General features: G+C 36.0%; 1 protein-coding gene across 1 annotated transcript in view; it reads left to right on the top strand.

The window, feature by feature from the left end:
- The window catches only part of ADGRB3 (adhesion G protein-coupled receptor B3), a 439,699-nt gene that overhangs the window by 184,795 nt on the left and 241,000 nt on the right, over nucleotides 1-13,904 (top strand). The window contains exons 4-8 of the mRNA XM_041410625.1: nucleotides 1,613-1,777; nucleotides 4,648-4,812; nucleotides 5,702-5,866; nucleotides 12,474-12,575; nucleotides 13,144-13,250. Coding sequence (XP_041266559.1) covers nucleotides 1,613-1,777; nucleotides 4,648-4,812; nucleotides 5,702-5,866; nucleotides 12,474-12,575; nucleotides 13,144-13,250 — 704 coding nt within the window. The remainder of the gene's footprint in view (nucleotides 1-1,612; nucleotides 1,778-4,647; nucleotides 4,813-5,701; nucleotides 5,867-12,473; nucleotides 12,576-13,143; nucleotides 13,251-13,904) is intronic.

The raw sequence follows: 13,904 nt of genomic DNA, 5'->3' as shown, positions 1-13,904 counted from the left end.
AATAAAGTTTGACATTTTCTGTCAGGTACAATTTCTCATAAGTTAACTAACAAACTTTTTATCTCAACATAGTGTCTGAAATGACAATTTTTCTTACTTTAAATGAAAGGCAATAGAACTTACCTACTTGCTGAATTCCCCTTGATCTTACTGATGAATTTGTGATAATGTGCCAGGGAACTGAATGTCCTTCCACAGCCTCGCAATTGAATTTCACCTCAGGAAATGTTATTCTGATTCCTGCAAGAAAAGGGTTGTATTTGTAGAAACTGGACAGGGGATACGTGCCTTCAGGGCAAAGGAAACCTATATTTGAGAAGTTCTTTCACACTGATGAAAAAAAGTGAGGACAAAACAGAAAATCTATTTCTTCTGTAATGTTGTGAATCATTACTACTGATAAACTCAGATGTTATACACAGTTTGCCCTCCAGACACCCTTCAAACAGACAGGGCTTCAGAAACAAAAGTACATGGTACTGAGTGAGATGTTCAGTCTGGATACTAGGTCTTTGGATTTCTCTTAAATGCTTAACATGACTGCAGTTTTCATCACTACATTCCTGTTCTGACATTGCCTAATTTAAGTTTGTGCAACTGCTCTTATTAAAGCAGAAGAAAAATGGGTAAAGCTTGCTTTGCAGTATTATTCAATTTATATAGAACTGTTTTACGAATGTATGCGTAGAGAATTTGCTGACAATTTCACTGATTTTTTTCTGTAAAGGGGTTGCATATAGTATGTAAGCTCACATGGATATTGTATATCATTTTCTCCTATAGTAGAAAATTCTTGAAGTAGAGAAAAATTAATCTTGTGTGATTCCTTATATTAATATTATCAAATATTTGTATATAAAAGTAGTGGTATAAGTTTGTAATTTATTGTGAACTCTGAAGGTATTTGCAGTTTGTTGAATGAATGTTTTTCCAAGAGTAAAGCATGTACTACGGTCTGTTAAATCAATGAATATGTTCATGTAAGGAAACGGTATATATCTCTTTTACTTATGTGGTCTTGGAATTTTTGATGATGGTAATCAAGCACATCTGCTGCCGTATTTCCACCAGAATTTAAACAATTGAAAAAACTTTAAGATTACTGCCCTAATTTGTGATATTGACATAGTAAGCAATTACTGCATTTATTCCTATAATTTCAAAAGAAAGCTTAATTTTGATTGGTTCTAGATTTTTAGAGTTGCCTTGATACAGAAAGTATATGCCCGATTTTCACAAAAGCTAGCCTTCTGAAAATCAGGGCTGTTAAACATATCAAGTCAGGGACCAAAGGTGTCATAACTAACTTCTAAAAAGGAAAATCATCTTGTGTAAAACAATCAAAGAAGAGAAACTGTGATAGTGAGATTAGTTTAAAGATTAGAGAATATGTTTCAAAGTGTATTTTTAAATATACTTTAGAGAAAATATGATTAAATTAAAGTCAACTAAGTTTAAAAAAATATGTGTTTTCCTATGATAAAGCTAACCTTACTGATTTCCTTGAAGGTGGCAAAATAACTCCTATTTAAAATGTTGATCTTGTTTATTTTGAAATCCTTTTGTTACTTGTGTGTCTGTTTCTGGTTAAAATCTGTATGGTTTGTTGCAGTACATGGCGTTTGGGAGGAATGGTCACCTTGGAGTTTGTGTTCATTCACATGTGGTCGAGGCCAAAGAACTAGGACAAGGTCATGTATACCTCCCCAGTATGGGGGAAGATCATGTGATGGACCTGAAACACAGCACAAACCTTGCAATATTGCACTCTGCCCTGGTGAGCTCATGCAGCAACTCTCTGCTTTCTTACAGTGCATATAATATGAGTTGTTTGTGATTTCTTTTATAGCCCTTTGCACATAGGAAAAAAAAACATTATCCAAAGTGACTAGCTTGGGCAATGTTGTTCATAATTCTGACTGTAATGGTTAAAGTATATAGTCAGGATGGTAACTGTTCAGGACAGATGCAAACAATATTTAGTTTCTTTGAGGTGCTCTCTCCGTAGGGCACAATATGTTGTGTAGGAAGTCTTGATTCAGGATGGGTCTCAGGGAACCAAAAGGCAAAAAAATTCCTGAGTGTGGCTGAAAGAGAGACATTCAGAGGTCACATAATTTGTGTCCCCCATATCTGTACAAATTACAGAATACAATATACAGTTTACAAATTACAGTTTGCTTAGAGGTTCACTGTAATTATTTATTCATCATATGACAGACATATTTGTGAAATCATAATCTTCAAATTGCTAATTTATCCAAAATGGATATTATTTACATGTGTACAGACAGAAAGGCTCACACAAGCTAGGACACTCACTATTTGAATAACTGTTAAGTTCTTTTAGTACAGATTTAGGGGCCTCAATTCTGGTAGTTATGTGCAAAGCCAATTTCAAAAAATTGCCACTAACCAAATAAACAATGCACGGGCTTTATGTTAAACTGTCTATCTACTAAAATTAAAGATTACTTTAAAGAAGTGTTCTTCCAAAATTCATTTTGAACTTTTTGTCTTTAGATTGTGATTAATTTAGACCAACTTTTTCAAAATACATGTATACATATAATGAATCCAATTCGCTTCAATACTGTGAAAAAACACAAAAGATATTTTGACCTAATAAGTCAAAAAAAATTATTTGAGAACTCTGGGTTTTGAACCATCATTTGTACCTAAATGACTTTTAGAGGCACTTCTGTACTGTTACATTTAAAAGCAGCACTTTAAGTCTTTGCTCAATATTAAGATTTGCTGCAATTTGCATTTTCAATTTATTAAGGGAATCTTCATGTAGAATTCTCTATTTTTAAAGGGTATTTCTGAAATAGAAAACTCACATGCTCTTTTTTCCTAAAGATAAATAAGAGAGATGTATGAAATATATATGAGAAGCCACAAAATGAGTTTTCTCCAAAGACAGTATAATAATTGATTTGATCTTTCCTATCCTAAATAATACCATATAGCAACGAATAAAACTGAAGAGGGTGCATTGCAATGTAATTTCCATAATGTTTTCCTCTTCACATAAACCTTTTATGATTAATGAGTGGAACTAGCATCCATGTTTGGAAAGATTTCCATTTTCTTCTGAATAAATTATCAGGGCTCAGCTTCATAGCTTCAGAGGCGTCTGCATTGAGAAGTGGTTCACAACCAGGCATTACATGGAATATTTAATACAGAACTTCAGGGAAAAGCCTCAGAAAATCTCTTCCTTTAATTCACTGGTGCTGAGATCCTGAGCCCAGGATATGGATAGTGTCTTTGAAATGTTCTGTTGTTAATGTCTGACATTAGCAAAATAGTTTGCCTCCATTATTCACTGAACAGTGACGCACCCATATAGAACAGCATGTTTAATCACTAACTTCAAGATACTTCTTTCTATTTTATATATTAACACCATCAGCTTAGGGAGCTGCTATTCCAACTCCCCTTTAGAAGAATCCTGAAAACAGGGCTTGGCAAGTGCACCAAGTGAAATTCCTTGTTTGGAGTGCTGGTGCTTATATAGTACTACTAGTTATAGAACCAGGTTTTCAAGGACGAGTATTAATCAAAATTATATTAGAACCTACATTTTGAGATTATATTTAACTGCAGGGGCAATGAGGAACTGATGATTGCCACAATCTCTATGAATGCAGGATCCTGAATTAGCACAATTAGTCATAACACATTTCATAATGCTTGCCTGTTTTTAAACATACTGCCTAGTCCTATTATTATCACCCATATAATTTTTAACTTGTATGGAAGCATAATTGCTTTGTGTTTTTTCATTACCTTGGTTTTTAATATTTTCATTTACCTCAAAAAGCTTTCTGATATACAAAATTATTAATAAGAGTCATTAGCCTTTACTCAGGAGAATATTCATCCAAACTCAAGTGCATGGGCTAATACAAATTACTAAATACAGAGACATTTCCACCATTTTCATTTTGTTTAGACATTTAACTTGTCAAATTCAGAAAGAAGATTATGTAATATGCAAACACAACAGCAGATCTGATAAGGAAGCAAGGAAGGCAGGCAGTTTCTGTCCTGCTACATTTTATCTCAACAGAATGTTGAAGAACTGGGATCATTTCTCTCACAGGGAAAATGAATGATAAAAATACATTCAGCATTGTGAGTACAGAGAAGAGAGACTGTATATGAGGCAAAGGGGGTACTCCCGTTTTCCTTTTCCTGTTCAACTAAAGACTCCTAGTTTCACCGTCAGGACCAACAGTGTTATAATCTGACCCATCTGAACTATCACTGCAGCTCTTATAAATCACTTCAGAGGGCTCAGCGTTTATTGACATGATACAAGAACGGCTCTCACTTTTGCCTGAAAAGACCAGTCTTTTTTATAAGGCCTTGTTTTTAATAAGACCCTTCAGACAGTATATGACTGAAATAATTACTTATCCTTTTTTACATCAGTGTACATTTAGAGGAGATGGGATGCTCTTTACTTGAAGAAAAAGGAAAACAGTTTTATATTAGTTTAAAGCAGCTCATATCCCTGGTTTCTGTATTTGATTGCCATAAGAAGCCAGGCTGGGCCCAGCCCGAGGGGCTGTGGTCACCCGCCTGGCTCCGGTGGTAACTCTGCTGTGTCCATCTCTTTTGTGGCCGCGGCGGCAGTGGATGGACAGTGGCAGGAGTGGAGCTCGTGGAGCCAGTGCTCGGTGACCTGCTCCAATGGCACCCAGCAGCGAAGCAGGCAGTGCACGGCGGCGGCCCACGGCGGCTCCGAGTGCAGAGGGCCCTGGGCCGAGAGCCGGGAGTGCCACAACCCCGAGTGCACCGGTGAGTAGCGAGCGGCGCCGGGCGGGCACCGCGGCCGGCCCCGGCAGCGCCTCCGAGCTGGGGCCGGGCATGCAGGGCGGGCTGGCCTCAGCGGGCTGCGAGGGACGCAGCAGCTGCAGCCACGGCCAGGCTGGACAGGATCATTGACTACAGCACAAGAAGGTTCATGTCAACGTAAGAGTAAGAACTTTTTTACATTGAGGGTGGCAGGGCGCTGAACAGGCTGCCCAGGGAGGATGTGCAATGTCCCTCTCTGGAGACATTCAAAACCCACCTGGAGGCGTTCCCGTGTCACTTGCTCCAGGCGACCTTGCCTTGGCAGGGGGTTTGGACTGGGTGATTTCCAGAGAGGAAATCCCTTCCAACCCTAACATTCTGTGATTCTGAGTCCTGGGGCCTCATTCTTATTTACTTGATGATGAAAAAAGCTGAAGAATGTGCCCTGAAAGGCTGCATGAAGGCTGCACATCAACTTTTTGGCTTTATTGCTCTTTGAAGGACATTCAGCAATTTTAGGCAGATATTTTTGAAACTTAAAGAATGTAAGTTTTTAATGAACCTAAAAAGTAAATATATATGAAGTGATTCCCTTTTGGGCCGAGACTACTTCATGATCCTCTGACAGCACAAAAGCAGCCTTTCAGGGTGTGCAAATTCCATATGGACTTAACCTTTAAGCCTCGTTTGCTCTGTGAGAACATGTAAAAATCAAGATCTCAAAATATCATGCCAAAAAATGTTTTTACTTAGTTTCTTTTCAGGGTACTTGGGCATATTGTAAATGCGTATTGTTACTGTACAACAGCACTATACAAATAATTAAAAAAAAAAGTAATTCTCCATTATGTCTGTCATCATATCACCACTGTAATTATATTTTTCCAAACAGCAAATGGTCAGTGGAACCAGTGGGGCCACTGGAGTGGCTGCTCCAAATCCTGTGATGGTGGCTGGGAGAGGCGGATAAGGATCTGTCAAGGTGCTGCTGTGACTGGGCAGCAGTGTGAAGGAACCGGGGAGGAAGTTAGACGGTGCAGTGAACAGAGGTGTCCTGGTGAGATGCAAATACAATTGCTGTTATTATTTATACTACAATAGGGCTTGCTTTAATGGGTGTCTTTAGGAAACACAAGATCAATGTCTATAGAGTAATAGCCATAAGGAGCCATATCTGGCCTTGCTTTAGACAAGTCACTGCTGATTTTCTCAGTGGACTTCTGTTTATGCAGCTAAGTGTAAATGACCCCTATTAGACATACGAGCAATGCATCAAGTTCTGAGTAAAGCAAAATACCATAGCAAAAATAGTTATAAAAAATACTTGATTGCCTAGGAATGCCAATAGTATTTGGAGCAGGAACAGGAGCAGGAAAATCTCTTTGAATGCACTGTGTCTGAAAATATCAGGGCTGTTTTTGTAATCTGGAATTCCTTTTATCCAGTGCGCAAGTGACATCTCTAATACATTTGGGGTAAATTCCAGTGCAGTAAAAATAAGAGATAAAGTGAGACTTACCATAGCGTAGAGAGTGAATGAATGAATATGTGAGCCACATTTTACAAAAAGGAAAGTAATTGAAAGACACATCTTTCTACTATTAAGCATTAATATAATGCTTAAATATAACTTTTTTAATATAACACTTTGTATCACTCTTTACTTTGCCCTCCCAACAGATTTAAGTTCCCACTAAAAGCTAATAAAAGTGTACTTTTGAGCTTCTTCAAAAATGATGAATAAAGAAGAATATCTGGTGAATCAGATAGTATTTATTATAAACACACATTGTCCTAAAGTAAAAGAATGTATTGTTGGATAGGTGAAAGATAAAAAAATAAGTCATTAGTTAGTAGGGTAGGATGTTTTAGCCATCCACTTGGGAAATTATGTAATCTGAACTGCAAGCCAGGAAGCAGCAAAAAATCAATCTAGCAATCTGACTTCTGGACATTTTTGCTGGCTGTGTTCTCTGGTGGTCAGAGAAGGACTTAAATGGCAGGGATGCTTTGGGTCAGAAAATGAGAAATTTATCAGACGTGAATTTTATGTTATCAAGCCCATATTTTTCATAGGCAGCATATTGATCCCTTGACAGACATCAAGGAACAGTTTTCAAGGTATTTGCAGTACTGTAGAACAATTAGTCTCATTGCATTGGATGAACAACAAAAAGACAATTTGTAGGTAGAAAGTTATAGCACTGTACTGTAAAGGCCAACTGAATGTAACTTGCTTTTTTAAATGATCTCTTTAATTTTAATAAAAATTTCATTGTTTGAAAAGCAGTACAAAATAGTATTTGCATTGGATTCCTAAGAAAACTAATTTTCATAGGTAATGCAGGCTTCCTTTATAAAGCACAACACTAATAGAAGATTAATATGAATCTCCTCAATAAGCAGTCAGATGAACTAGATGCTGCTTATAAAACCCTTCTTGAAATAATTTGCATTTGTATATTTAAAAGTAAATCCATACTGCTGCAGTCCAATTTTCAAAGGTTGCCACCTGCTGTTAATAAAATATTTTACAGATGTATTTACAAGTCAAATGCACCCAGAGCTTTATTTGCCATTTGGTGAATTTATTTATTTACTTGATTAATTTCAGATTAGATTCAGAGTACTTATAGAAATATAGTACTTATACTCTAACCTAAAGCACATTTTAATAAACTATGCTTATGCAGACTATTAGACATGAATTACAGATTTATTTGTCTCTAGATTGACATTTACTGAAGAGTCTCAGATTTAAGTGTAGAGATAATTTACCAAAATTTTATTAAATTATATACAAATTACATTCCATAAACAAGAAGTAAAAAAGGAAAGTACTATACAGAGTTGTGCAAAGTATAAGAAAATTTCATTATTTGTATGCATTTCTTCCTAGCCCTGAAATAGCTCAGAAAAGCTATTTTTGTTTCTTGTTCTATGTAAGCCACTGAAAAATGTGAGAAAACTAAAATATTGATCCTTTTTCTTGTATTAGCATTGCTTTGCTTAAAACAAAATCCTCAGGTGTGTAGAACCATGTAATATTTTTGTTAAGGGTATGAAGCTGCACCTGCTTGTATCACCCAGAGGTCTGTAGACTTACAAAAAGTTCAATTATAGCTGCTTTAAATTGTGTAAGCAAAAGGCTAATAAAGCCTTTTTCTGTTATAGTGACTGATGTTTGTAATATGCTTTGCAAACAGAGTGCTTACTGGATAACTGAAAATCATGCCTGGACATTCTGTAGTTTGAGCTCTTCATTATCTGAGTATTATATAAAATTTTCTTCTTAGTTTCTCAATGCTTCCCTTCAAGTGGTTGGGGCATAGACTGAATTACTTTCAGCAGCATTAAGAGAGGCAGACTCAGAAGTGCTCTCTGTGAGGTAAGGGTGTGAAGTGACGCAGAGTCCCCAGGCAGGTGCAAAGGAGTGCTGCTTTATTGCAAAAACCTGGCCTTTTTAAGCAATTAGACAGTTATCAGCTACATAGAGTAAAATAATAACAAATATAATTCAGTCAACCACCATACACCACCATGTGAACACATGATGGTTACATAACTTGTTTTTCTACCTCTGATTCAGCTGAGTCACTTTCCCATAGTCCTTTTCTGCTTAGCCAAAGTACAGACCTGAGCCATGATTTTACAAGGCCTTTTGTAAGGTTTTACCTATATGCAACAACTATCTGAAAATTGGTTTCTCAAAAAAGTTTGGTTTCTGAACAGATTTTGTGCATCTATCTTTGTGATTTATTTGTATTCACAGCTATAAATTTTAAAACTGTTGGTTTTTTCCTTCCATTGTGTAATAATCTAGGAGTGAAAAACAAAGATCTGTAGATACTTTGGGTTCAGTTATTGTTGCTTTGTTGCATCCCAAATGTGTTAAGTTAAACGTCACTCCTAGTAGGTCAGCACTACTCTGCACTCAAAATGTTTTTCTGTGAAGGATAACTTCAGAAAATTGGAAACAAATCAGAGAAAGTAAAAAATGCTTCTATATTTGGTAAACTCAGGAGTCACAGCAGAAAACTTACACAAGATGAATGAACACTCTGTCTGTCCCATAAGAATAATGTAGACAGCTAGACAACAAAAGAAAATGCATCTGATAAGGAGTTGCATGGCAAGATGATCAGAAACTTGTAGAAGAATGTATAAGAGAAATAGGGCAATTTCCACCAAATATGTCAGTAAAAAGGGAGGTGGGAGAACCAAAACCAAAGTGCAGCACTGTACAGGGTAAAAGACTTCTGTAAATTTATTTTTATAAAAATAGGGCTGTGTTCTTATGACAACCAGAAGAATATACCATGTTTCAACAATACAGTATTGGTTTCTAGAAACACCTAATTTCCTAATAGTTAAATCTATATTAACTCTATACATGTTTTCAATATTAATGCTTTACCTGGATTTTACTCAAAAAAGATTATCTTATTTGTCTTATAAGCATATTTTCAGTAGTATAAAGCCTAATATGGGAGCACTTTAGACCAAAGTATAACTGAAAACAATGCTAGACTGTCTTGTTAGTTAACAGAAAGACAAGAGTGCACAACAACCAAAGATTGGCTAATCATTTCCCACCGATGATAGTTTTTTTCACAGCAGTATTAAATAGATAACATAGAATAGGAGAAGTGAGAAGATTCAAATAATTCAAATGATTCTCAGCTAAATAATAAAATAAAAGCTTTGGGGAGTTTTTTTTGTCTCTGATTGCAACAGTATTCTATAAGACATCCAAAAGCTTTTTTCCTATTGCCTTTGTTTGTGATAATTTTGCCTGGGGCATTGAATTAGGATTCAGGAGAGAAGCTGTAGTTCTACCTTCATCTGAGCTTCTGTGTGCTGTAGGCTAACTTGTCTCACCCTTTCGTTACCCTTTCCCATGTTTGTTACCTGCTTGTGTAGATGGTAGACTCTGAAGCTGCATGTGTCTCTTGCTTTGTGTGCTGTACTGAGCTTCCACAGATCCCAGTTGGGTTGATTGCCTCTGGGAGATGCACGTCTTTTCTCCACTAATGTCAGAAGGAGACTGTTCTTCTAGACCATTGACTTTGTTGTATATTTGTGCTTAGGTGGGATGAATTCAGGCCTATCATTACAGGGTGTAACGTGGTACATTTGAGTGCATGCTCTGTGTGGGAAGATGCTGGTGATTCACATCAAGAGTGAAAGAGGACTGCCTTTTATTTGCCAATGATAGCAAATTTTACCTCAGCATTTGCTATTTGCTTCTAAATTCAGTAATTCTTTATGATTTTGTACAGCAAACTCATATTTATCTGTGGGTGTGTTATGAATTAATTATGCCATAGTTGCAGAAATACTTGAACTGGTTCTGAGGATCAACAAGGCTTTTTAACTCAGATATAGTACCACTCCAGTGTGCCTATAATGCCTCCATGAGCAACATGGGTTGCAGCCTCACAGATGCTTTAATGTGGGCGAATGCCTGATGAGTAAGCTCTGCCAGATAGGTTTTAGCTTTGGGAAGGAGTTTGTTTTTATCTGCAGCATTCCTTGATGCTTTTATGAGGCATTAAAAGGCCAAGAGTAAGCCAGAGACCAGGAAAAGGTCTTTGCCTGGGCTAAGCGAAACTTCTTCCAAGTTCCAGCTGCTCCCACATTTTCTTCCTGATGACTCTAGGTCTTGGGAGTGCCTTTCACTTTTGTCACAGCACACAAGTGCACTGTTCATCTCTGGCACTAGGTTTAAGTTTCAATATAATCTTGAGTTATGAAAACTTTAATTCAAAAGCACACTAGTACCCTTCCAAATAGATGGGAAATCTCTGATATTACCTGAGGCTTGCTAATGTAAAAGAGAAAATACTGTGTATTGAAGTGTGCATATAGATGCATGTATATATTTTTTTAAGCGAAAAAAACTCACATATAACATTCAGTATGTGGAGAGAAGAAGAGTTTTAGTTCTGAGAATCAGCACCTAAAGTGCTGATTAGTGAACACAACACATTTGAAATGGCCACAGCTGCATAACAAATACAGTTCTCAGAGCGCTCTAAGCTCTAGTGAATTTATGTAATTTATAATATAACCTCCTTATTATGTTAATTTACGCTCCTCAAAACAGAACATTTCTTTTGTTTATAAGGTCATAATAGAATGGTAATTGCTTTTGCTTATGTCACCAGATGGCTTATGTTTATCAAAATCTGGTTTTTTCCCAGTGTATCACTGTCCTGATGCATTCACTCTGTGGGCATATCTGAAGCAGGGCTAGTATTCTAGATTATGAATTTAACTGACTTTCTTTGGGTTTTGCCATTAATGGATCTCTTGCGTTTCTAGCAGCACCAACTGTCTTGATTTACGATTCAGGAATGCTGATGGTGAGGCAAATTTAGCAGGCAATTTTTCTGCCCAACTGTGATTCATATTAGTATTACTGAGCCATCTGCTAGGTATTCTTTGTCCTCTACAAAGAGAGGGTATAGCTTTGTGCAAAAGTCTACTCAGTTCCCTTGCTCACACTTCCGTCAGCAGAAGTACAAAACAGGGAAGATGGACGATTTTATGGGTTAGATAATGGGATGGGCAAAATCTGTAGTCTGTTCCTGCCTCTGCTAGAGATTTTCCATGCAACCATGAGTGAATCATTGAATTGCTTTCTGCCTTATCACACCATCTGCTAGAATGAATTTCCTTTTTTCTTTTTTCTTGTTTTGTAACCACTTTGCTGTAATACAGCAGGATTACTTTTTTTTTTTTTTTTTTTTCTGGAAATACATTTAATAATAAACAGCTCCTGATTTTCTCCACTGAACTTGGAATGAATTAGATTTCATTAACCAACATGTCAGTGATGTGAGTTGTGAGATTACTTCAGCCAGATGTTTTCTGTGCTAATCTAATTTATTCAAAAATCATAAACTGGAATATACACTAACATACAAAGAGCAAGAGGAATCTGCTGTTGTGACCATGTGAAAATAAAACATGAAGCATTTGCTGAAGTTTATTTTTCCACATGCAGTTCTGTTAGTACAAAATTGTGACAATATTTTTCCCTTTAAATGGTATTGCAATAACCAGTAAAAGGTTATTTTGCTTTATAGACATTCAGTCCCACATTATTGACTATACTTTCTTAATTACCAGCTTGTACTGAAACACATTTCAAAGAAATAACCTGGTTTTATAATATCCTTCAGAATACATAACTCTCATTTAGCACCTTCAGCACATTTAATGTTTCAGCTGTCTTTTCAAAACTGATTATTTCACATAAAGATTCAATTTTAGAAAAATCTCTACAACTTTTAGTTTAAGATTAGCATTATAACTTAACACAGTTGAAGTCTCATCATCTTCTGATAGTTTCTTAGTGTTATTGATCAAAATAGAGCAACAAGGAAAGAAAGAGTCAAACTTCTTAACATTGTAACTACAACCTAAAAAGTCCTTGCTTGCTGGAGAGAATAAAGCCATGGGTTATAGGAAATATACCATCACAAAGACAGATATGCGAAATTTCAGGCTTCTCATTTTTTTACTTCAAACTTAAAATTAACCCAAGTTATGCTAACATACACATCTCTGGAAAAAGTAGGATGAAATGGAGCACTTATTTTTCTGATATAAAATATGTTAATGTTTCTATGTAAATTCTCATTTTTAAATGCCAGCGCCTTATGAAATATGTCCTGAAGACTATTTGATGTCAATGGTGTGGAAAAGGACCCCAGCTGGGGACATGGCATTCAATCGATGTCCTCTCAATGCCACAGGTACAGTACTACTTTGAAATCTTATGATAAAAAAGGGGAGAAATATTTTGCTTTGTGTCCTAGATAAATTATTACTAGACTCATATAAATATGCATATATGTGAATATATCTGTATAAACCTCACATACTGACTTATGCATGCAAATATACACGTGTACATATGATGTCTCTTGCAGCTTACATATATGCATGGGTCTGTGGTGCATGTACATTTATCTGTATATATACATATGTATATATACATATGTATACACGTACACATGAGCATTATAACCACAAAGAGAAAGCTGACAAGAAATCAGTTTGACTGATTCTATCAGTCAAAGTGAGGAAAATGAGGGAGAACATAAAAATCTTTTTAATTAAGCAAACACTGCTAAAAGCAATTAAGTAAACATTGAAATGTGTTTCAGGATCTTATACTACTCTCTATATACCGATGATCATTACATGAAATTGTTTCTGTGTGTGCCTTTAAAATAGCATGGAATATAGATTAAATAAGGTTTATTCTTTCCAGTTGCTCTCACTTATATAAATATTTTCTGTCTTCTTTGTGTCTTACAGGCACCACTAGCAGACGCTGCTCTCTCAGTGTTCATGGAGTGGCCTTTTGGGAGCAGCCAAGCTTTGCTAGATGCATATCAAACGAGTACAGACACTTGCAGCATTCAGTAGGTGCAAAGTCAGCTTTAGTACTTGCTCTGTTTATTCATTGCTAATCACTGGCTTAAAAAAGAAACTTACTTATTTACTCTTAGATTTCTGTTAAGCAATACCAAGAGGAAAACAAATCTGAGAAAGAATAATTTATGTTAATGGATATTATTTTGATCTTGTATAATGCTGTTTTTTGTGAAATAAGCCTTGTCTTACTGTAGAAGTGGAAAAATGAGTCAGATTCCTTTCTTTCATGTCCACTGCCTGAAATTTTTATAGGGGTCAGAGGCAAGACATATTGTGGTTTATTAGCAAATGAGATGTGAATAAATGAGTTTTACTGGAAGAGCAACTTGCTGAGAATTCTGTAATACTGTGTATTCTTTAATTGCAGAGTAGGAAGCCAGGAATGTTTCTTTTTGCTCTCAAATTTAGAACTTCAAATTTGAATGTAACAATAGGAAATGATTATAGGGTAAACCTATCGCAGTGTCTTGGAAAAGGTAAAGTAACTCTAGATGAAGAATATTCTGTGAGGTTTTTTTTTTTTTTTTCAAAAAGCCTAACAAAAAGTTTCATTGCAAAGCATAGGCATTATACAATTATGTACTGCCTAAACATGTTTATATGGATAGATGTAATACGTAATGTATATTGCTTTATAAATG

The sequence above is a fragment of the Onychostruthus taczanowskii genome, unplaced genomic scaffold (assembly GCF_017590055.1).
Source record: "Onychostruthus taczanowskii isolate IOZ18803 unplaced genomic scaffold, ASM1759005v1 scaffold33, whole genome shotgun sequence".
NCBI lineage: Eukaryota > Metazoa > Chordata > Aves > Passeriformes > Passeridae > Onychostruthus > Onychostruthus taczanowskii.
The sequence above is the reverse complement of the archived record's forward strand: the minus strand, read 5'-3'. Positions and strand labels throughout refer to the sequence as shown.